Source organism: Aythya marila (genome assembly GCF_965140915.1).
Source record: "Aythya marila genome assembly, chromosome: 8".
NCBI lineage: Eukaryota > Metazoa > Chordata > Aves > Anseriformes > Anatidae > Aythya > Aythya marila.
Window position 1 is genome coordinate 15,407,388 of NC_139049.1, and position 24,597 is coordinate 15,431,984.

General features: G+C 35.5%; 1 protein-coding gene across 7 annotated transcripts in view; it reads left to right on the forward strand.

Moving 5' to 3' along the window:
* Nucleotides 1-24,597, forward strand: part of TPR (translocated promoter region, nuclear basket protein) — a 43,244-nt gene that overhangs the window by 720 nt on the left and 17,927 nt on the right. For all 7 annotated transcript variants that reach the window (XM_082765874.1, XM_082765875.1, XM_082765876.1 and 4 more), the window contains exons 2-33: nucleotides 807-911; nucleotides 1,263-1,336; nucleotides 2,733-2,829; nucleotides 3,273-3,376; nucleotides 4,035-4,199; nucleotides 4,968-5,060; nucleotides 5,182-5,262; nucleotides 6,618-6,705; nucleotides 7,198-7,338; nucleotides 8,257-8,348; nucleotides 9,138-9,335; nucleotides 9,906-10,013; nucleotides 10,497-10,723; nucleotides 11,397-11,560; nucleotides 11,988-12,127; nucleotides 12,209-12,357; nucleotides 12,634-12,796; nucleotides 13,253-13,387; nucleotides 14,136-14,276; nucleotides 14,447-14,615; nucleotides 15,113-15,279; nucleotides 16,215-16,367; nucleotides 17,070-17,186; nucleotides 18,338-18,541; nucleotides 18,624-18,808; nucleotides 19,229-19,376; nucleotides 19,729-19,866; nucleotides 20,572-20,703; nucleotides 21,038-21,168; nucleotides 21,496-21,706; nucleotides 23,581-23,727; nucleotides 24,121-24,319. In XM_082765874.1, the coding sequence (XP_082622000.1) occupies nucleotides 807-911; nucleotides 1,263-1,336; nucleotides 2,733-2,829; nucleotides 3,273-3,376; nucleotides 4,035-4,199; nucleotides 4,968-5,060; nucleotides 5,182-5,262; nucleotides 6,618-6,705; nucleotides 7,198-7,338; nucleotides 8,257-8,348; nucleotides 9,138-9,335; nucleotides 9,906-10,013; nucleotides 10,497-10,723; nucleotides 11,397-11,560; nucleotides 11,988-12,127; nucleotides 12,209-12,357; nucleotides 12,634-12,796; nucleotides 13,253-13,387; nucleotides 14,136-14,276; nucleotides 14,447-14,615; nucleotides 15,113-15,279; nucleotides 16,215-16,367; nucleotides 17,070-17,186; nucleotides 18,338-18,541; nucleotides 18,624-18,808; nucleotides 19,229-19,376; nucleotides 19,729-19,866; nucleotides 20,572-20,703; nucleotides 21,038-21,168; nucleotides 21,496-21,706; nucleotides 23,581-23,727; nucleotides 24,121-24,319 (4,566 nt within the window). The remainder of the gene's footprint in view (nucleotides 1-806; nucleotides 912-1,262; nucleotides 1,337-2,732; nucleotides 2,830-3,272; nucleotides 3,377-4,034; nucleotides 4,200-4,967; nucleotides 5,061-5,181; nucleotides 5,263-6,617; nucleotides 6,706-7,197; nucleotides 7,339-8,256; nucleotides 8,349-9,137; nucleotides 9,336-9,905; nucleotides 10,014-10,496; nucleotides 10,724-11,396; nucleotides 11,561-11,987; nucleotides 12,128-12,208; nucleotides 12,358-12,633; nucleotides 12,797-13,252; nucleotides 13,388-14,135; nucleotides 14,277-14,446; nucleotides 14,616-15,112; nucleotides 15,280-16,214; nucleotides 16,368-17,069; nucleotides 17,187-18,337; nucleotides 18,542-18,623; nucleotides 18,809-19,228; nucleotides 19,377-19,728; nucleotides 19,867-20,571; nucleotides 20,704-21,037; nucleotides 21,169-21,495; nucleotides 21,707-23,580; nucleotides 23,728-24,120; nucleotides 24,320-24,597) is intronic.

Sequence of the window (24,597 nt, forward strand, 5' to 3'; positions counted from 1 at the left end):
CGGTACGTATACTGCAAGTATACTTGACATGTCAAGTTAAGGTAAATCACAAGTTTTAACGCATTAGTCTCTTTTGTGTGCTGGTTGTTCTCAGGTAGCTGGAAGGCAGCATTACTTGGAATTTTAAAATGTGGTAGGAAGTATAAAATAAGTTAAAAAAAAAAAAAAATAAAAATAAATCCCTCAGTACTTCCCTACAAGTCCACTGTGCCTGATTAATTAACTCTGATTTAACAAAGCATTTAACAGTTAAACTCTGCGACAGAGTGTTTCAGGTGATGAATCAAAGTTCAGATCTTTTTTTTTTCTAGTGCTACGAGAAACGCAGCATAGAGCACAAGAGTTTTTTTAAGAACTGTTAAACGTTTTCCAAATTAAATCTCAACACCTAGACTTATGTGGCTTTCATTGTATATGTGTAGAGGTAGCCTGTTTTCTCACATCTAAAGACATAAGAATCTTTATGTTGACTCAACTGAGCCCACTACGTGATTGTGTTAATATAACTCTCTAGCTACATAAAAATTTTGAAGAAGTATAAAAATTAATCAAAACTGTTATTTTGTGGATCATTTCTGGAAACATATATTTCCATATTAAAAATGCATTAAACGGTGTTAAGTATATGTAAAAGATTATCTTTTAGCTTCAAAAAGACGTTTTTATTCAAATTCTATCTTAGTATTCTATATTTTATTGACAAATACTGCTTTTGTCTAAAGTCTGTAAGTATGGATCCTCGATAAATATAAGAAAGAAGAATAACAGCTTTGAATCAGAATTGAGATAATATTGTTATTTTTCAGAACAACAGTACTTTGAAGTAGAAAAGCGACTGGCTCAAAGTCAGGAGAGGCTTGTAACCGAAACACAAGAATGTCAAACTCTCCGTGAGGAGGTTAAAAAGCTTCGTGAGTATAACCATGCATTCTTAAGACTGGACGGGATTTTAATTCTTTAGTCCAATGTTATGTTGAAATGCATTAAGTTTTAAATAGGAGTTGAATATTCAACCATCAAATGCAATTATTACATCTGCAAACAGGGAGGTTTTATGCTTATGTATGTCTTTTAATGGAATTTTCTGTTTTAACGGGGAAAAAATTGTAATAGTAATATGGTGGCTTACATATTTTTCTTCACAATAAACGCCTCTGCCCCCAGGGACTATTTGAGGCTGCCACAATACTGTCTAGTCCACTCAATCCACTTACTAGATTTTTATTACAGACACCTCACTACTGTGTGCTCTTACCCAACAGATGAGCAGTTGAAGTCACTGAACGAGAAAAACAGAGAGCTTGAAGATGCTCAGGATCGTAATGCATCCATCCAGGTACTGGAAGAACTAGGCAGTAAGACTTCAGTTTATCTGATGCCAGTGAAGAACACAATTAAATTTCAAGCTGGGCTGTGTCGATATCAGCACAACTTTGTATTGATACACACGTCCAGATGGACATGTGTACAGGAAAATTGCACGTGCTTCTTATGTTGGTTTATTTGAGTATGTTTGTGTTCTAGCAAATTAAATTACTGGTGAACATATGTCAAAGCAGATGCTCTTAATTCATTTTGAATAGATTAGTTTCATCCCATCTGAAACCTGTTCCAAAGTGACCTTAAGATGAACCTCAAAAATCAGACAAAAACTTCATGTTACGGTTAATCTAATGCTGAGCTGCAAATTAAAGTGGAGACCTGTTTTTCTTCCATTCTTTCCCCTATCCTGGTACAGTTTTCATTGCATTACGCTCAGAAGTTATGGGGTTACAGAGTGAGTCACTTTGGATGACTGATCCAGCAGAACACTAGTTTCAGAGCAGGAAAGAAAAACGTTATCATTATATTGATTCTTCCACAATGAGAAGGCGGATGTGATTGTTTTGCCAGAGGGCCTTACATGGGTCTGCCTGAAGTGGTTTGTATTGCCACCTTAGAAAACAAAGGCAATGCTATGGCCTGTAAAAAAATCCAAGACTGTTGACTTTGTTTTTTTTTTTGTTTTTTCACTTGTGTTCATTCCTCGGTTACTCAGTTATCTTTTATTTAACCAAATAAAACAGTTTCAATGAACACCATATCTAAAAATGCTGTATTTCAAAGCATGTTATAATTAGATGTAGTTTTGAACAGTTCTTGTTGTTTGATTTGTATTCTTTCTAGGCCTTCAGTTCATTTTATCTGCTGTATGTACAAAATTTTTCATTTTAGTCTTCGTTCAAATACAGCTAGAACCCGGAGGAGTCTTATGGAAGTCCAGACCTTAATGTCAGTTAAAATGCAAAGGCATGGAGACTACCTGTTCAGTATGTTGGTCTTGAAAGCTGTGTTATAATTCTTCCTGTTTTGCTGTCTGATCTTTGATATTTTGCATTTAAGCACAAAAGGCCAGTTGGACATTAGTATCAGAATGATTTATGGGGGGGAAAAAGAACTGAAACCTGTTGTCTCTTAGGTTCTAGAAGAGTAGGTACATTAACTTGAAATTGTTTGACTTCTTCCCAACATGATGGAAACAACGGACTTCAGCCATAGTTTCATACTCTTTAGTTTAGACTGTTTTGGTTGTCCACTGTAGAAGCTTCTTATCTCAGTTTTCAGTCTCTGGAGTTGGGTGGGATAGCATTTAGCAAGCTTCCCTGTTATGGTAAGTGTAAATACTGTCTGAACTGTTTTAAATGCAATCAGCTTTCTCTTTCTTTATTTTTTTTTATTTTTTTTTTTTCCAGAACCAATTAAGTAGAGAAAAAGAAGAACTGGAAGCTGAAAAGAGAGATTTGGTTCGAACAAGCGAAAGACGATCTCAGGAAGTTGAACATTTAAATGGTATAACCAAGAATATATTAATGAATTGGTTCATATGATTATGCTAAGTAGAACACTTCCCTGAATGACTGGACCACTATGGAATATCCAGTTTATATAGGCAGCTCCAAATAATGGATTATCAGGAAGCTATTTAGAGAAAAGGAAGCAAGCAAGGCAGGAATTTTTATGCCAGCTGCACAAAACTACAGTAGTTTGATAACTGATGTTTGGTTTTCCAGATATAAAATCATACTTGTGTAATGAGATATTGTATATTTTATGATTTATATATTGATATATATATGTTATTTATACATTATTTATATATATATATATATATATATATATATATGTTGTTTGTTCTCATTCTCTACAATTCATTTAAACTTGGTCAGTAATGAAAACTGAGTTCTACAATTACGTTTTGATTTTAACAATGGTTTCATTTCTCCTTCCCCCAGAGGATGTTAAACGCTTAAATGAAAAACTAACAGAAGCAAACACAGAAAAGGTGAAACTTCAGCTAAAACTGGATGAACTTCAAACATCAGATATTACTGTGAAGGTGAGTAGTTCCTACGTGTGTAGTACCTGTTAATGTCGTAGTGTTACCAGTAAGTAGTTGTTTATATGTGATGTAACCATTTTGTCATTATTGACTTTGAAAGTAGGTCAAGCCTACTCCTGTTACTTAAGATAAATGACTTTATTTTAAAATTGATTGTTGGGCCTGGAAGTGAGAAGTATACTCATGGAAGACAAGCAGGAGAGGGGAACGTTGAGTTAGGCAAGCTTATCCAAGCCTAATCAGTGGCAACAGTGGCTGCTTCTGCCAGCTAGGAGGAAGGGCTCTGCAAAGGCAGGTAGAAGGGAGAAAAATGATTATTTGTGAACGTTTCTCTGTGGACAGAAGTAACTCCATAAAGAATTGAAAGGGTGAAAGGAGAAGAGAGGAGAAATACTTTGATACCTTAATTTATTTCTTTGAACTAGATATTACCCTAGTTAATGTTCCCAACTGACATAACTATTGAGGAAACTAACTTATGTGTCAGGAAGTTCTTAGTCTGAGATTGGTAACTCAGTATTGCCAGTGTATTACCTTTAATTTGGTGTTATTTACCAAATTAATATGCATCATTTTTACGCTGATCGTAGTACTTGGTTAGCTACTTTATTTTCTAGGGAACCAGTACAATTACAATGTGTGATTTTCTTTTTAGTACCGTGAGAAAAGGTTGGAGCAAGAAAAAGAACTGCTACAGAGTCAAAACACCTGGCTGAACACAGAGCTGAAAGCCAAAACAGATGAACTTCTACATACTGCCAGGGAGAAAGGCAATGAAATCTTGGAGCTCAGATGTAATCTGGAGAACAAGAAGGAAGAGGTAATGTAATTTCTGAGTGTTTTTGCCATTTATTTTTTTAAAGTTTTATTTTCTGTTTACCCAAATTTAACAAACATAAGTAATAGCTGTATAAAATATAAAATAGGTGTATAAAATGTATAAAATAGCTGTATAAAATATAGGAAAAAATAATGTGTTTTATGCAATTAGTAAGGAGTTCTTTCTTTTAACTTGAGAATTGTAAGGAATACGAATGGTTATGACTGTCAAATTTTTAACAGTAAGCTAGAAACTTTGTAATCGCTGATAACAAAAGGATAAAACGATACAATGCAATTAAAATGTACAGGAATATAATTCTTAATTGGGAAAGGGGCAGAAGAATCTGATTTAACTTCCTTTTGGAGGTGAGTTGCTGATATTTTTGTTTTCCTGAATCAAAATATGTGTTAGAATCAGTGGCTGTATTTTGCAAATATTCAACTTTAGTGAGCTTCTGTTTAGGTACCTAAACAGTTATTTTAACCGGGTCAGTTGGTCAGGCTTTCTGTAGTGCTTACCTGCATTGAGGATCATGCGGCTATTTGGATATACATAATATGAGCAATTTGAGGATTCTCACTATTTCATTTAGCTGAATGTGTTGGAGCCAAGAGTGTTTTATACTTATAAACAAACAAAGGTGTCAAAAAGAGCATAAAAGTTTACATTTTCTATCAATGGGATAGGTATTTTCGAAACTAATTACTAATTTGTCTAAAATAAAGACAAATTTATACATAGTATCCTCATTTACTGTTGCAACAGGTTTCCAGAATGGAGGAACAGGTTAACAGTTTAAAACAGTCAAATGAAAATCTTCAGAAACATGTGGAAGACCTTTTGAATAAACTGAAGGAGGTAAGGTAACTTGAAGTACGTGTGTAACAGCATTACAGTTGATTCTATAAAATAAAAAAAAAAAGTGTGAAATAGAAATGATTGAATGCTCCCTTGCCCTGTCTCTTCTTTCACTTACTAGGCAAAAGAACAACAAGCTAGTATGGAGGAAAGATTCCACAATGAACTGAATGCCCACATAAAATTATCTAATTTGTATAAGGTAAGTTTAATGATTCAGCAATAAGAGTATTACTTGTGGCTGATCTTAGGCTTAAGTGTAGTGCAAGCCAATTTTTGTGAGTTTTCTGCTTGTTTCTTTTTTTTCCCTTCTGCAAAGTAGAGGATGTGAGGAAGACTGCCTCCATTACAAAACATTGTAAAACATCCTGTCTTAGGCAACATGTTTGCATCATTTTGTAGTTTAAACAAACCTGGTTAAAATAGTAACTTTATGCTGACTGTTTTAGTGCTTCATATTTGTATCAGTAGCTATATTTTATGATGTATTAGGAGTTAAATGTTACATAAAAGATGAGTGGAAGCAATCTTTTATATTTTCTAGAAGTTTACTTCTGTAAACTCTGCAAGTGTTAGAGATCCAGCTGAGAATGCTGAATGTCATGCATTGTGTCTAGCAGTATCTAAGCAAGTAATTTTTGATTGTTTTGTCGGCTCAGAGTGAAAAATATTCTATAGTATGTTGAATAAGACAAAGATAGGTAAAGAGGCCAACTGAATGGTCATTAGTTCGCATGTCAGGCTAATTAGTTCTGTTTCCAGAGTTGTAATGCATAAATACCCACCTAAAATTAAGTGCAATAGAATGCTTGAATTCTGCATTAATATTGTGTCTGACCAGATGTTAGCTGATGACCCTTCAGTTAACAGTCAATAGCTAATTTACCCATGCATCACCATTTATCTTTTCGTTTGGTAGTGGTGGTTGTTTTTTACTGCTTTCTTTAAATTACAGAAGTGCTGGGTTGAAGGGGCTTGAATATTTGCCTTCTACTTAACATAAGGTTCGCCGTATGTTCGGAATCGCTGACTTTATACTAAAGGTGTCCGGATTTAGTGTCCTCACATGAGGGCCTACTCTGAGACTTTTCTCAACTTTATTTCAGTTATTTCCAATGGATTTGCAGAACTGCTGAAGTATTGTGAAGTCACGCACTCATGAGATCTTTAATTGGTAGCAAAGAAACATAGACTGTTTATATAAGATTTTTGAAAAATTAAAATTTTTAAGAATGATCAAAATCAAACACTGAAAATATCTTCAAATTGTTCCTGTTCTTCAATAAAGAAAAACCTAGTACCACCTGTGAAGCAGCTAAGGGGCATAGAAACATACATATTAGTTGGTTTTGTCCTATTGTATCAGTGTCTGACACTTCTTGCTCTCAAGACAGTTTGCATCAAGTTAATTCCAGTGGAAACACTTATCTAGTTCAGCTGAATCTCTTAGTATTTTACTCAAAAATCTGTATGTTTAAAATCTTTGGTCAGTTCAAGCTTTCTTCTATAGTTGCTCTTACTATGTAATAAAAGCTTAAATAGAATGCTTTTATTTAGAGTGCTGCTGATGACTCAGAGGCAAAGAGCAATGAACTGACAGGAGCAGTAGAAGAGCTGCACAAGCTTCTGAAGGAAGCAGGTGAAGGTAAGCTGTGAGTCAGAAATGGCAAATGGGAGGAACAGAACTTTTCTCCTTCATAAGTAAGGTGATGTATTGAAAGATAGATGTTGAGCATTTCTGAAGGGATAATCTCTAGGATTCGGGGATAGAAAAATCAAATTTTGTAACAGAAATTTTACCATTTTACTATGTTTGAATTTACTTGAAGGCATTTATGGGCAGGGGGATCTTCAAACATACCTGGAATTTTACTTTGGATTTTTAGGAGAGAGAAGCATATCTCTTCATTTTACTTTCTTAGTTTTTTAGCTTTAGATTCCATTGATAAATGGGCAGTTATTATTTTTATCCCACTTGAATGCAAAGGGGATAGGCAGCAGTTCTAACTTCTGTCATACTACTGAGTTTTCTTCTCAGCGTGATCTGAAGATTATATAAAAGTCAAAGTGGAGTTTAAGGTTCATATGCCAACTTTTGTCTTAAGAAGAAAAAATAAAAATTGCTTGTTAATTTTAGCTAATAAAGCAACCCAAGAGCATTTGGCTGAGTTGGAAGAGTCAAAAGCTGTAGTGGAAAAAGAACTGGGAGAGAAGATCAGTAAGCTGGAAAAGGAGCTAGAGAATGCTAACGATCTTCTATCCACAACGAAACGTAAAGGTAACATTAAGATCTAAAATACATGAAGCCTCAGGCACGTTATCCTTACCAGTCTACCATGAAATTACTATGCTTTTATATTCATTATAGATATATTAGATACATATTATAAAGTATAAATATACATATTTTTCCCCCAGTAGAGAAATGCATTTCTGTCAAAATGTTTTCTTAAGTTCTTTTGTTAATCTGACATACCTTTTCAAAGAAAATGGAAAAGAAAATATTTTCCTTAAGGCTGAATCATCCTGCTTGTAATGGTTTTCTGCAGAGTGGAGCGGGGATGGTAAACTATTCTTATTTTCCTCTTTATAAACAAACACCAGACATGCTGGTCTTTAAATTTGTTTACCATTAAATCTTGCTCAGTATTAACTGCTCTAGTTGTAAAGAATAGTCTGTTTGTTGAATGTTTGTAATATTGAAGGTAATTATGTGCAAGAGAGAATAGAACAGAAAGGAACACAGAGGCATTAAGTAAATTTTCTGTCGTCTTATGTTAATGTAGTGAAAGTCAACAAGCGCTCTGCCACTCTAAACCTTCTGCAGTTTGCCAAGAAATACGATGTTAAGCTCTGCTTCAGCTATCTCAATTTATTTACCTTCTGGCACGATCTAAGTCTTAAGAGTCTAATAGTAAAAACTGTTCGTCATTTCAAATTAAACTAGTGAAAGGGCTTGATAATAAATGAAAAGAATATTAAATATAATATCAATCACTTTTACATGCGTATGTATAATATAGAATGCAGAAAACTCTTGCACCAGTAACCTTAAGAAGTTAAAATACGATCATTTAACATACAGTAGTTAAGAAAGTGCAAAGGTGTATGAGGACACTTCTTATATCAATAAAGAATATTTAAGATGCAAATTACTGCAACTTTTTAATGGTAATTGGTGGGATTATTTATTCAGGAGCTATCTTGTCTGAGGAAGAACTGGCAGCTATGTCTCCCACTGCTGCAGCAGTAGCTAAAGTGGTCAAGCCTGGAATGAAATTAACAGAGGTAAGTGAGAAGTTCTTCAAGTTTCAGGGCCCTTGAATAGCCAACAGATGCACTAATAACAAAATTAAATAGACTTTCATGCACAGTCTAGGATTTGGTGTAATGCCTGAATGAAGCCAATGAAATCCTGTGTTTGAGGATTTTATTAGCTTTATTAGCTATGATTTTGGGATGTTTATGTGGCATAAATGACAGATTTTCCCTGGTATATCAAAATATTCACAGGGTTGTTTGTTTGTGTTTTGAGCACATCAACTTACTTTCTGTATGGATTTTTGATAGGAGCTTTTCTTCTGTTTCCTTTTTTTTTTATGCATATTTGCATAATTTAGATTTGTTTTGCTGTGGTATTGGCTTATTCTTGCAGAAAAATGAACATATCCATGAATTATTTTCCTTCTGTTATCGCTCATTCTGTCCATCCATTAAATAATTTTCTGTTTTTGCTGCTTTTTTTTATATTTCTTTTGTCTTAAACTTGCTTGAAATTTATCCCTGTTATGGGATATTATTCTTTTATTATATATAGTTGCATATCTTTTATTATATATATTATTATTATTCTTTTATTATATACAGTTGTACTATAAATGTTTGTAGTTTTAAAATTAGTAGGATAATTGGTTTGACATGGTATGACCCATAAGAACATTTTACTTGTCATACTCATTTCTTTGAAGAAATTAGTTTATTTCCATATAAAATTTGACTGCTCTAATGGTGTAATTACCAATGGTTCTTTGACACATCTGGACAGATGTCTTTAAAAAAAAATAAAATCTTTTGCAGCTGTACAATGCATATGTAGAAACTCAGGATCAGTTGCTTTTGGAAAAGCTGGAGAATAAGAGAATTAATAAATATTTGGATGAAATAGTGCAGGAGGTGGAAGCCAAAGCACCAATCTTAAAACGTCAGCGTGAAGAATTTGAGCGTTCCCAAAAAGCTGTTGCTAGTCTGTCTGCAAAGCTTGAACAAGCTATGAAGGTTAGTATAAAAGAAGGAGAAAAGGGCATGTAAAAATATTGAAAAAATTGATTAGTACTTCCTTAATCCTGCATATAATCCTTCCTTAATCCTATATGTATAAAATAGATCTTTTGGTCAGCTGTTGCTGTGGGGAAAATGTCCATTGAACTTTCTAGCTTGAGATTTATTTTCCTGAAACGCTGTATTTCACAGAAACAGCATTCTTCAGCGGTTATTACATTGAAGGCTTAAATGCAGTGACTTATCTCCAATTCTTTGTGAAAGTAGAATTCTTTATAAGCAAATATCAGTATTTGTCAAAAAATTAAAAAAACAAAACAAACAAACAAAAAAAAAAAAAAACAAAACACCTTGGTGCCCAGTTCCTACAGTTCCTATTAATTTTAATAAGCACACTAATAGAGCATAAAACATCATGGCTTTTGATTCCTAAGTAAGTAGAGTTTAACCTTTACAGTGCAACTCCAAAGCTTTACTTCTTCAAGTAACTCGCTTTAACTGAAGAGAGCTATTGACATATCTTTATGGAAAGAAATGGATGAATTGCTTTATATTTCTGAATTGCAGGAAATCCAGCGATTGCAGGATGTTGCTGATAAAGCCAATAAGCAGGCTTCTACACTTGAAAGAGAAAACCAGAGACTGGGAATACAAGTAAAAGACCTTTCACAGCAGGTAGAACAAATGTTGCTATGGCTTTAAAATGTACCCTTTACAGTTTTTTTTATTAATATGATACTGTATTTATGAAGTCTTCTTGGAAGAGTTGTGTTTGAGAGCCCTAATGCTATTAAAAAAAAATCTCCTTGGGACAATGTATTTACGTTTCTGCTAAATTAGAATAAGTTTATGGATGGAAGGGATGCTGCTTTAGCATAGTACTGTTCAACATCTGGCTGGAAAACTAAAGTATAACTTGTTTCGTTTGTTTAATTGGAGTGTCCTGTGCTATTTTCAAAGAACTGAACACCAAGAATAGTTCCATTTCTGTTGCGGTTTTCTTTTGCCAAACTTTTCTATAATGCAGTTATCTTACAATGATGTGTTGATAGTAATAGTTCATGTGTTGTAGAAAAATATAATTTCAAGCACTTTCTAATACTGTTTTTCAGAGCAAACTTCTAAAGCTGTGTCTTATGCTAGAATGTTCTCTTCCAGATTCGTGTCCTTTTAATGGAACTTGAAGAAGCTAGAGGCAATCATGTGATTCGTGATGAAGAAGTGAGCTCTGCTGATATTAGTAGCTCTTCTGAAGTAATATCTCAACATCTAGTGTCTTACAGAAATATTGAAGAACTTCAGCAGCAGAATCAGCGTCTCTTGGTGGCTCTTAGGGAGCTAGGAGAAGCTAGGGAAAAAGAAGAGCAAGAAACAACATCATCTAAGTAAATTATCTGTTCCTTCTAGTAAAGTGCTTATACTAAGTAGTAACAGGGATTTATTCACGTACATTTTGCTTCTTATTGTTACTTACTATGTATACTATATATATACTATGTATATATAAGTGCATGTATACTCATGAACAACTATGTAATCCATAACAGCAATTAAGCAACATTGTCTTGGTTTTTAGATTAAAATTGCTTTATAGATTTATACCTTAGCCAAATAAAAAAATGATGAAAAGGAATGATAAATAATATTTCTTCCAAAAATTCTTCCTAAACGTTGTTTTTTCAATCCACAGATGCAAGAACACACACTGAAATGCTAGTCTTTTATAATAGAAGTGGATTTGTGTGAAAATCCTTGAAAAATTTTTGAAAATGTGTTGTTCAAGAAAAATATTAGTCATTGAAAAACTTAACTGAATATTCATTTCAGTGAATGTAGGTACACACAGCTGTTTTTCAAACAAGGAAGATTAAGTTTTCATTCTTGCTAGCTGAGAAAAATTTGAGTATATGCACACACATCTGTTTCACTAGCTGTAAAGCCCACAGATAATATAATTCTGTATTACAAGTTAGTAGGATGGGCAAAATATAAGGATTATGTGTAATCTTGGTAAACCTTGCTTTGTATACTACTAAAAATAACTGGTCTTGGTTTCAGAATTTCTGAGCTTCAGAGTCAGCTTGAGGAAGCTCTCAATGAGCTAGAAAAACTGCGTGAATCACGTCATCATCAGCTGCAGCTCGTTGAGTCTATAGTTCGTCAGCGTGACATGTTCCGCATATTGTTGGCACAGACCACAGGAGCTGTCATTCCTTTGCAAGGTAAGCTTCACGTTTCTGTACCACTCAAATGACAGTTTTAGTTCTATTTATTTTTTGTTATGAGCTTCCAGTGATGATGCTGAAATGTGACCAGTAACTTGTTAATCTGGTATTCAAGTTTTACTCGCTAGAAAACCCATGACTTTAGATTTCAGCACCTGATTCTGTTTGTGCAGTGTAATAACTTACCACACAACGACTGAGTTGTAGTGGTGACTACATATGTTATCTGGTAGCATGTTGTACTATAAAGAATGGACAACCAGTTGCTTTCTCAGTAGTGCCCAAGGCTTTTCTAGGAAACGTGGTACTGTTGTTAGCCATGTTTAAATATGGTTATATGATGCTTTGACAAGCATTCATTCAATTGTTGCCTTTAAAAGCCCCTCCCATTTCTACCCTTTTTATTTTATTTTATTTTTTTTAGCATCAGGCATACTAACAGAGGAGATCTCTCTTACATCTACTCCAAAGCGCTCAAGCATACCTCAGGCCATGTCAACTCCTGCTCCAGTGTCGATGAGTGAGTCAGTGGAGACAGTGGAGGCTAAGGCTGCACTTAAGCAGGTATTATTTTCAGTAAACATGGTAGAAAACTATCATTGTTTTTACTTTTGTAAGCACTTCAACATCTGTTCTGTAATGTAGTTGCAGGAAGTTTTTGAGAACTATAAAAAAGAAAAAGCAGAGAATGACAAGCTGCTGAATGAACAAAATGAAAAGCTTCAGGAGCAGGTCACAGAATTAAGGTCACAAAATGCAAAGATATCTACACAGCTGGAATTTGCATCCAAACGGTAAATCAGTTACTTAATTGCAGTACCATATGTGTGTGTTCTTTGTCAGTAGAGTCACGTTGACTCCTTGATGTAGGTTGCTCTGGGAGAGTTGTCAATTTCTGTTAAGAACACAAAATCATGAAGGTGGGATCAAGAACATACTTTCTAGATGAGTGTGCCACATAAGGCTATGAGAAAACGTACACGTGAAAATGATATGTAGCTGTGTACTTAGACCTCTTACAAATAAATTTGAAAAAAAAAAATCACGAACATACTTTGCTTTGTTCTAAGTTATGAGATGCTACAGGATAATGTTGAAGGCTATCGTCGAGAAATAACGTCTCTGCATGAAAGAACCCAGAAACTCACAGCAACAACTCAGAAGCAAGAGCAGATTATTAACACTATGACTCAAGACCTGAGGGGAGCTAATGAAAAACTGGCTGTGGCAGAGGTGAGCAGTATATTGTGTTATAGTCTCAGATATTCTGAGTTTGTAGAAGAATTTTTCATACAATTAAAAACTGAAAATTGAACGTGTGGATTTTTGAAATGTACCAGCTATTACATTTGTACCAGTTTGTGTACGTGTATGTCATTGTATTTATGGGTGCCTTTGTAACATTCCAGAAAAAATCTTAAGTACTGACTAAAGATGAAGTGAAATAAAATGTACAAGGTGTTTCAAAACTCGTATTTATAGAGAAAACAGAAAGTGATTAGTAAAACAGTTATGTTCTTACTGTTCTTGGCCTATTTGCATAAATCTTAATTTACAATCTGTAATCTTACATAGAATGCTTGTTTTTTTCATGAGTATTAACAGATTATAAACTAGTATTGTCCAAATTAAAATTAACAAACAAATTTGGGATTGATAACAAAGTTCTTGTTAATTGTTATCTTAAAGGTGAGAGCAGAAAACTTAAAAAAAGAGAAGGATATCTTGAAGTTGTCAGATGCACGTTTGACTCAGCAACGTGAGTCTTTACTGGTTGAACAAAGAGGACAGAACTTACTACTTACTAATTTGCGAACTATTCAGGTATGTGGTATTATTGATAAATCTGGTCTATCTGTCAGAGTTAGCAATAAATACCAATTGAAATTGACTTCAGCATTAATAGAATTTGTTCTGAAAAGAGGTTGGTTTTTTTGACTACAAGTTTGACACTGATTGTAAATTACTTGAGTAACTTGTTTAAGCAAGTTTGTAATTCCTATCCTGAATTATGATACTCAGGACTTTATCCACGTATAAAATAGAGAATTTTTAGATAAGGAGCAGGATTTTCACAGTAAAATATGGAGGAAATAATAGTACAAAGAAAACAAGATATATTAATTTTTATAACAATAAATGTCCACCTTGGTAGTTTTTATATTGTTTTAAGGTACCTATTTTTTTATAATTCTGTTTTCTGTTTTAAAGTGTACTTAGTTATATACAGCGTAAATATTGAAGGCTGCCCACTTTGTCATGTGACTGACTCTTATTTCTGTAGTCGGTTTTTGTTTTTTTAATCCCTAATATTGGACTGCTTAGATAATGGATTTTCTTCTAATAGTAGTTCTTGTATTGATGTTATTAAAGAATATTTCAAAACCAAGTCATAAATTTTAAATGTGACTTCTCATAGTATTCTATGTTTACCTCTTATTTCTTGTTCTGTGCAGTAATTATGTTGTGGATAAGAGAATTGTTGTGACAATAACCTTTTGTGAACTGCAGTAATTCAGAAAAAAATTTTTGAAATGTGTTGTAAGCATACTGTGTGATGCTTTTTTATCAGGGAATACTGGAGAGGTCTGAAACAGAAACAAAACAAAGACTCAATAATCAGATAGAAAAGCTAGAGCGTGAGATATCTCAGCTAAAGAAGAAACTAGAAAATGAGGTGGAACAAAGACATGCCCTTTCCAAAAATCAAGAGGCAAGTATAATTATAAATATGTAATAATTGCTTTAGTGAAAATAAAACCTGAGTTGCATGGCTTCTGCTAGCATACAGTGCATTGTTTTTCATACATGAAATTTACAAATGTGTTGGGGCTTCATGTCATGTGTGAATTAAATACAAGTCTAAAAATCTTGTGTTTTCAGGTTCATATCCTGGATCTTAAGAGGCAACTAGAGACTGAGACAAACCGTCACATTAACACAAAGGAACTTCTGAAGAATGCCCAGAAAGAAACTACAGTGTTGAAACAACAACTTAATAATACAGAGGCTCAGCTAGCATCTCAGTCATCACAGAGGGCTCTAGGGAAAGGTAGGGTGTTTTCCTACATTGAATTTCCTACATTTAATTTTTATATTAAATGCTGCTCTCTGCAGAACGATAAAAATTGTCGTTTAGAGTAAGATCATTACTCTAAATAAGAAACCTTTGTTATTGCAACCACAGATTCAAGCAAAAGATAACCAGGATAAGTTTTTAAAGTAATATCTAACCCCGGATCAACTTTAACAAAGGAAAAAAATTAAAGCCAAACTTATGTAAGGATCCATTTTATTTTTGTTTTAAGGCTCTTCCATCTATAATGTTACCTGTTCTTAAAAAGCCATTTTTTTGCGAAACAGTTGTTTACTGTAAGTTTCTATTTTGACGAGGGATGACAATTTTCTGTAGAGAAACTTTGTGAGAGTCTTTTACTATTATAATTATTATTGTTTTCTTTCTTGTTGTTACCCTTAAAAGACTTCAGCTTTTAAATAGAACAGTGGTTTAAAAGCTGCCACAGTTAACAGTATGTTCTGATATTACAGGTCAGCCTAGTACAAGTGAAGATGTGGATGATCTTCTAACTCGACTAAGGCAAGCTGACGAACAAGTTAATGACCTGAGAGAAAGACTTAAGACTAGTTCTAATAATGTGGAACAGTACAGGGCCATGGTTCTTAGTCTAGAGGAATCCCTTAATAAGGAAAAACAAGTAAGTAGTTAACATTTAACATTCTTGAATAAAGCAAAATGAAAGATGTAATTTTTGGTTCATATTGAAGTCTGTAGAATTATGGGATGTGTTGCAAAGAAAGTCAAGCTTGTTTAGAAGGCGTTCCAAAAAACAAACAAACAAACAAACAAAATTGATTAAAAATACTTCTAGTGATAGAAATACTTTTTGCAGCATATTTTTAGAATGTTAGATCATAGATTTGACTCAGCTGTACTCTGCCCGTGTCTGTAGAAGAAAGAGTGGAATTATCTTTTAAAAATTCTTCCTATAACACTGAGATCAGTGATTAAAAAATTTATTAAGCTCTCAGTCAAAAGCAGTTAAATCCCTACCTTTTCCATCAAAATGTTATGGTCTTCAGTGATGCAAGAAAACATTCTTTGTGGTCTCCCTTCTGTCAAATACTTCACCGTGTTAATGGTGAACATTAACCCCTTCTTCTAAGCTGTTCAGCACGTCAAAATAAGAGTTGGGAAAACAGAATTCTCATTTTCTGCTTAAGTTACAGCATCAGAAGAAGACAGCATGTTTTTAGTCTAGTATCCAGTTCTCTTCTGGTCTGTGTTCTCATTCTGTAAAAATCTCATTGTAGCTTCATTTGCTTTATGAGTATTGTAGACTTTAGTGTGTACTAAGAAGATATACTGGCTTCTGTGTATTTGAATATAGTCACCTGAAACTTTTTTTTACATGTACTTCATGCTGTATTGCAGTTTTGAAAAAACAGATTTTTTTTTTCTTCTGTGCTATATGTGGTTTTCAACATTTTCAGTGATGTTCTAAATTAGATCTTAAGAATACCTGCTCTGACTTTAAAATATCACTGAAATGTTGGTTTCACATTGGAATACCATATTTAAAGCAAAATAAGACAAAAAAATACTGACCTCTTATGATGGATTTTGATGAAGGTGACAGAGGAAGTTCGTGCAGCTGTTGAAGCTCGTCTGAAGGAATCTTCAGAGTATCAAGCACAGCTGGAAAAGAAGTTGATGGAGTCAGAGAAAGAAAAGCAGGAACTTCAAGAGGAGAAACGTAAAGCTGTGGAGAATATGGAACAACAGGTATGCATCGAATACCACCTCCCTTAAGCTCCTTTCCGAAGAGTCTGCAAGACTATGCTTTTACTTAACTTCCTAAACATAGATTTATTCTCGCTCCCTTTTGTAGGGGCAATACGGTGTAGTAGTGTCCAAAATAAATCTTTTAGGATATACAAAAGCCTAACTAAATTTGAGAGATGACCAAACATGAGTAGTACATTAAGTTTATCGCTTCATTAGGGTGGTGGTGTATTTAGAACTGTCACTGTCCTCTTGAACTTTGAGCACTAGTTGCAGAAAAAAACACAAGTAAAAACCTTTGAGAAAGGTTTCAGAAAAACATTTTTGTAACATGAACCAAAAACACATTTGTAATGTTCATATACCCTAAAACTGGAGCAGTCTTTCCCCTTATTTGTTCGTTCTGCGTTTGGGCTCTTACTGGTCTTGAAAGAAGCATGATGACTGCAGCTAGTATTGCTTCAAGCCTGACTCTGAAAGAACAGTAATATTTTTCTGCCAGGAATGAGTTCTGAGTGTTTATAAGTCAAAGCCATAGAAGTATTTCATTTTACATTTCAACTTGTTGTAAAATAATACTTAAGCTTTAAATGATTCGTAACTCTCTACATTCAAAGCATTGCAGAGTTCAACATTCTGTAAAATACTTTACCATTTAGTCTTTAAGATTTGTTTTGTTTGGTTGCATTTTTTTCACTACAGCTATTGGAACTAAAGAAGAGTCTTACAACTGTGCAGTCAGAAGTTCAGGAAGCCCTTCAGAGAGCCAGTACAGCTCTAAATAACGAACAGCAAGCCAGACGTGACTGCCAGGAACAAGTATGTTTGTAATGTTTGACTACTTTAGCCAATGGTAGTAAAATTAATGTAATCTTTTCATCATTTTTTTTTTTTAACCAGAATTCAAAACATTTTCTAAGGTTGTGTTTCCAATCAGTGACTGACAGATAGAGAAGATGTTCTTAAAATTCTTTTCCTATTTTGTGAACATCTGCTTATTTAATGCTTTGTTGTTTCACCTTATCAAACATTTTGGTGTTACAGAGTAAACTGATGTTGAACATAATATAGTGTTGCAGGCATAGTTTTTGTCATACTAAAAAAAAAAAAAAAAAAAGGAAGAAAAAAAATAAAACAGCAGAAGGTGCTATCAGAGAATCACACGATGGCTTGCGTTGGAAGGGATTTTGAAGATCGAATTCCAACCCTCCTGCCGTGGGCAGGGGTGCCACCCACTCACTGTTTCTAAGGTCTATTTCATTGTGAAAGGATTGATTGTGGAAAGTAACTAACTTTTTAATGAATTTCTAGTTCCCTCTTCTGAGGCGGGAAGGAAAAAGAAAATGAACACAACAAAACAATGGGGAAAATACCTTTTTAACCCAAAACATAATTGTCATCTTTTAAAACTGCAGGCAATATGATATTTAGCAGCACCTGATAAGATTGTCTTGTTAGCCATGTTTCCACAGTGAATCTGCTTACCTGTAGGTGAGAACTCCAGCAACACTGATTAGTGTAAAGGATAGAGAACAACTTTTAGCTGTTGGTTCATCCAACCCAAAATTTAATAGGCAGGCGTTTCCATTTTTTTACCTAATACTATGACTGCAGTTGGTCTTAAGTTTTTTACCCTCATGTGATAAATATCTTTGCCTATTCGGTGGATGTTCTTGAAAGAATTCCTGCATCGCATCCATGCAAAATCTGCAGCAAGAGGATTGATTGTAGACTAGCTCCTCCTAGCCACTAAAGGAAATAATTACAAATTCTAACTTTTCTTAAAAATAATAGTTCCTTAAAAGGAACCATTCTAAGAATATCTGTTTCTTTCATACTTGAGAATGACAGAGGTTTTGGCCAGTGGTTTTCATTAGTGATCACTAATTTTGTCTAGCATTTGAGAATCTCTATGTATATATTAAATGTTAACATTAAGGATATCAGAATCTGTTCCTTTTTTTCTGCAGGCAAAGATGGCTTCTGAAGCTCAAAATAAATATGAACGGGAATTAATGCTTCATGCTGCTGATGTTGAAGCATTACAGGCTATTAAAGAGCAAGTTGCCAAGAATACAGCAGTACGGCAGCAGCTTGAAGAAGCTGCTCAGAAAGCTGAGTCTGCATTGCTAGAGTGTAAAGCTTCCTGGGAAGAGAGAGAGAGAATGATGAAGGTATGATCATTTTTATGGTTCTAGTAGGTGTTTTTATCTACCAGTCTATATAGGTTTCAGTCATTGAACCATTTTGTTGTAGGATGAAGCTTCAACACTTGCATCCCGCTGTGAGGACTTGGAAAAACAAAATCGATTATTACATGAACAACTGGAAAGTCTGAGTGACAAGATGGTGACATCTATGAAAGAAGCCATGCCATCTGCATTGAATGTTTCTCTCAACGAGGAAGGGAAATCCCAGGAACAAATCTTAGAAATTCTTAGGTAAACTTAGCTCCCTCTGGTGGTGTTTATAAATTCAGTTGCCAAATTAAATCGTTCTTTCTTGCTTTATATTTCAAGCACAGTGTGTAAAATGTAAGTACCCTTTAACTTGGTAGAGATTGTCCTGCATCACTAATAAAGGAGACTTCTTTCTACTCCTAGAAAGAAACTGAGAGTCAATTTCGACAAGAACCTAAAGCAGATTTTGGAAAAATATGATTGGCAAGCAAGTTTCATAGGGATTATTTTCTTGTTGTTTTTAGTTTATCTAAATCATTCTATAATATTTTTTTCTAGTATTTTCTTCTTGATCTTTCTGAACTCAGTAATTTTTCAGATATAAGATGCTTCAACTTCAACTTAAAATGCTTTGTCTTGCATTTTCATTGACATAATGCTTTGTTCATTTTCTTATTGCAGATTTATACGTCGAGAAAAGGAGATAGCAGAAACTAGATTTGAGGTGGCACAGGTGGAAAGTTTGCGTTATCGTCAGAGAGTGGAACACCTTGAAAGGGAACTCCAGGAACTACAAGACAGTCTCAATGCTGAGAGAGAGAAGGTGCAGGTATGGCTGGATATTATTGCTTATGATTTCAGTAAGTAGAGGGCTGTTCTCTGTGTTCTACTTTCTCTCATTTACTGCCTTTGCTAAGCTGGGATTAGTATATAGCCAAATGGACGGTCTTGTTCTGGGTCCTGTGAAGCAGTGTGGCAATCCCAAAAACACATAAATAGGGAAAATAAAGATCTTTTCTGAGTTTTTCCCCCATCCTTTTTTGTTATTGATATTTACTTGTTTTGAACATGTGTGTGACACAAGGAATGCCACAATAGCTATGTAAGACAGATCCCAGTAAGTATGTAAGCATATGTAAGCCAAAGCAAAGCAAATGAGTAAGTACAATCTTTTTTAAAAGGTAACAGCAAAAACCATTGCACAGCACGAAGAATTAATGAAAAAAACAGAGACCATGAACGTACTGATAGAAACCAACAAGATGCTAAGAGAAGAGAAGGAGAGGCTAGAACAAGAGCTACAACAAATGCAAGCAAAGGTTAGTACTGTATTTCACTTGTTTCTGTGTATTCAAGTCAGACAGTTAATGTCTGGATATATCACTGCTAGTTATTTAAACTGGGATTATTCCTTTACATCATACACAACCGAGGAAATGTTCCATTGAGAATTTTATAAGACACTGCTTCTCCTAGAGTATTGGAAAGTCGAAAGTTCCGTTTGATTTAAATGGAAGAGAAAATCTGGCTAAAGTTGTAACAGCAATATCAACAGGTAAATGAAAAATGGCACAGAAATAGATACAAAGCAGTCCATAGCTTTACTAAGAATTTAAAAGGAACATACTTGCCTCTTCACATTTCTGCATACCAGTTGCTTCGATAGAATCCAGTGCAGCATTGCTTGACTTCTAATACATAATTGATAATCTGTTTACTACTGCAAGGTACAAAGTGAGAATCTTGAGATTGTGAAGGTGTGCTTATAATTTTTTTCCCTGTAGGCTTGTACCCTGCTTTTGCTCCTTGTTGCTTTCCCTGCACACAGTTGGCTACTGAAGGGCAGTGAGTGGGAAAAGAAGCTATATCATGACTTCTTGAGGGTGGTTTTGTGTTGGGTTTGTTTTTGTTTTTTTCGGATCTCTCTGTCCCTCTTACCACCATTATTCAAGGCTTATCATATTCCATTTTCTTCAGTCTTAAAAGATCCAGGTAGTTTAATCCCCAACTATTCTTTTTTTCAGGTACGCAAGCTTGAGGCAGACATTCTACCTCTGCAGGAGTCTAATGCTGAATTGAGTGAGAAAAGTGGAATGTTGCAGGCAGAGAAAAAGTTGTTGGAAGAAGATGTCAAACGCTGGAAAGCCCGGACACAGGTGGGAAATGCATCTCTTAAAAGCATCTCTTAAAACAAGGTGTTCTGGGGGAGGGCAGGGTGGGGAGAATAAATTATCAACCCTTGGGGGGGAAAAAAAAAGTTCTAAAAGCTCTTTTAAAACAAAAAATGTAAGCTATATTGCAAAAAGTGGTCAAAACCAAGGAAATGTATTTGCATGAGCAATGCTTTTTAATTCAGTTTTAAAATAGGCTATTCTAGTTCATTGGCAGTCCAAGTCAAAATACAAAACCAGCAACTCTAATTAAAAATGAATTTGTGTGTAACTGTGTAGTCATCTTCTGAAAATGCAAACTGTTTTGTCAACCTTTCAGCATTTGTTGAGTCAACAGAAGGACACTGATCTTGAAGAATATCGCAAGCTACTTTCAGAGAAGGAGGCAAACACCAAGCGTATACAACAAATGAGTGAAGAAACGGGCAGGCTTAAAGCAGAAATAGCCAGGTATGGTATTTAATCAATTAGTAAAAACTTCCATGCATAGCTTCATTTATAATGAAACACCAATTGGAAATTTACTTTCTTAACTATCCCAATGTAGCTGTTTTATATTCTTACTGTAGCTTGATAATACATAAATGAAACATGAATTGTTTTGAAGTTCTCTCTTAACTGAACGTGCTCTAAAGTGCATTATCTGTTTGTACTGTGAAGTCCTAAATAACACAGTTCACTACAGATGATACCCATGGTATTACATGAATGAGCAGTATTGAAATGTATTGTTTCAAATACCTTATTTGCATCTCCTTCCAATCTTTTGCTATTTAGAACAAATGCGTCCTTGACTACAAGCCAGAATCTTGTTCAGAACCTGAAGGAGGAAGTAACTAAAATAAGAACAGAGAAGGACACTTTGCAGAAAGAACTAGATGCTAAAGTGGCTGACATACAAGAAAAAGTGAAAACTATAACACAGGTCAAGAAAATTGGGCGAAGATATAAGACTCAGTATGAGGAGCTGAAAGCACAGCATGATAAGGTAGATAAACTTCTTGTTTGTTTGCAGAGAAATTCATCTAGAGTTAAGTATAATCTGGATAATGATTTTCACATTCACTTAGTATGACAACACTACAGGAACACTTATCTGTAAAGAGAGAAGCAGAAAATTACATAACTTATTCTGCTGTTAGCTCAAACGGCCACAAATCATAAGCTATATATCATTTAATTATTAGCAGCATTGTTAACAGAACATTGGAGTTCATTAAAATACTTGTATTTTCATAGAATTGTAGAATGGTTTGGGTTAGAAAGGATCTTAAAGATCACCTGGTTCCAACCCCCTGCCGTGGGCAGGGATACCTTCCACCAGACCAGGTTGCTCAAAGCCTCATCCAGCCTGGTGTCAAACACTTCCTTCCAGGAATGGGGCATCCACAGCTTCTCTGGGCAGCCTGTGCCAGTGCCTTACCACCCTCTGAGTGAAGAATTTCCTCCTTATATCTAATGCAAATCTACCCTTGTTTAGTTTAAAGCCATTACTCCTTGTCCTTTCACTAAACTCCCTGAAAAAGTGTCCTTCCGCAGCTTTCCTGTAGGCCCCCTTTACGTATTGGAAGTTCAGCTATAAGGTCTCCCTGGAGCCTTCTCTTCTTCAGGCTGAACAACCCCAACTCCCTCAGCCTGTCTTTGTAGGAGAGGTGCTCCAGCCCCTGGATCATCTCTGTGGCCTTCCCATTCTAATTTGTTCTAATACTTCCATGTCTTTCTTCTGCTGAGGGCCCTGGTGATGAACACAGTGCTACAGGTGGGGTCTGACGAGAGCAGATCTCAACACCCTCCTGGCCATGCTGCTTTTGGTGCAGCCCAGCATGCAGTTGGCTTTCTGGGCTGAAAAGCATGTTGCTGGCTTGTGTCGAGTTTCTTGTCTACCAGTACCTCCAGGTCTTTCTCCTCAGGGCTGCTCTCAATCCATTCTCTGCCAAGCCTGTACGTGTGTTTAGGATTGCCCTGGAGCAGATACAAGACATTGTACTTGGCCTTGTTGAAGCTCATGAGGTTCACGCAGGCCCACGTCTCAAAGCTGCCATAGAATCATAGAACAGTTTGGGTTGGAAGGGACCTCAAAGATCATCTGGTTCAACCCCCGTGCCATAGGCAGGGACACCACCCACTAGATAAGTTGCTCAGGGCCTCATCTAACCTGGTCTTGAACACCTCCAGGGATGAGGCATCCACAACCTCTCTGGATAACCTGTTCCAGTGCCTCAGCAACCTCTGAGTGAAGGTCCAGGTCCCTCTGCGTGGCATCCCTTCCCTCCAGCATGTCAACCACACCACACAGCTTGGTGTCGCCAGCAGACTGGCTGAGGGTGTGCTCAATCTCACTGTCCTCATCACCAGCAAAAATGTTAAACAGCACTAGTCCCAGTGACCCCTGAGGAACACCTGTCATCACTGGTTTCCACCAGTTTCCACATTGAGCCATTAACCACAATTCTGAGTGTGACCATCCAGACAACTTCTTGCCTGCTGAGTGGTCCATCCTGTCCTATTTAGAGACAAGATATCATGGCGGGTATGGGGACAGTGTCAAATGCTTTGTACAAGTCCAGGCAAATGATGCCAGTTGCTTTTCCCCTGTCCAGCAATGCTGTAACTCCATCACAGAAGGCCACTAGGTTTGTCAGGCACAATCTGCCCTTAGTGAAGCCATATCGGCTGTCACCAATCACCTTATTTTCTGCATTGGCAGAGTTTCCAGGAGGATCTGGTCCATGAGCATGTTTTGCCCAGAACTTAATTCGTTTAAGTAAACGTGATTCATTTGCATGCAGAAGCAGCTTGTGGAAGCAATAACATTCTAATTGGATAGTACCTTGTAGCCTTATACCACTTGACATATTTCAGATGGTTGCCGAAGCAGCAACTCAGTCTTTAGTAGAACAACAAGAAGAACAAGTTTCTGCCCAGGAGGTACAAGAGCTGAAAGACTCTCTCGGCCAAGCTGAAGGGAAGACAAAGGCTTTGGAGAATCAGGTTGAAAGTTTACAAAAGGTAAGATCAGAGTGAGCAATTTCAAAGCACTGTATTCTACTAGAATCTTAAATAAGTAACTGCAGACTACGAGGCTGTCATTGTTTTTATGTGTACACATACATCTGTGTGCACACAAATGTGAAATGACCAAGCTATGCCTCTACCTTGCCAGGAAAGATGAACCTTAAACCTGGTTCAAATCCTGTGTCTAGTGACTTATTATTTCTTGGACTAAGTAAGTGGGGGGAAAAAAATGCTCTTCTCTCAGCTTTTGCATTCAGAGAGGACTGGACTCCTTTTGTTGTTGTTGATTAAAAGTTTTTTATACGATGGCCAGCTAATAATAGGACTGTGGAGCGTGTTAGACTGTATGTGCTGGAGTAGCTCATTGTGGCCAATTTCTCTCTATAGAGTATAGCAGAAAAGGAAACTGAAGCTAGAAATCTTCAGGAGCAGATATCACAGTTGCAATCAGAACTTGCTCGTTTTCATCAAGATCTGCAAGAGAAGGCTACACAGGAAGAACAGCTTAGGCAGCAGATCACTGAGAAGGAAGAGAAAACTAGGAAAACCTTGCTTGCAGCCAAGCAGAAAATTGCACAGTTAGCTGGTATTGTATTTTTTTTTTTTAATGTTCTTAAGGTGTCGTCTTCTGTTTGTTTGATTTTGTTTGTGTGGTTTTTTTTTTGTTCGTTTGTTTTTTAAATTTATTCCTGTGGAAAGTATTTAGACAGAATCCCTAAAATATGTTCTTGACCGGATGTTACAGAATCTTTCTAAAAATTAGAAATTTAAATTCCTTAAGGAGATGATACAAGTGAACAACTAGCTCTATGCTGGGGGAATTAAAATTTTGCCATAGTTTTGCCAGCCATTTTTTTTGGCAGT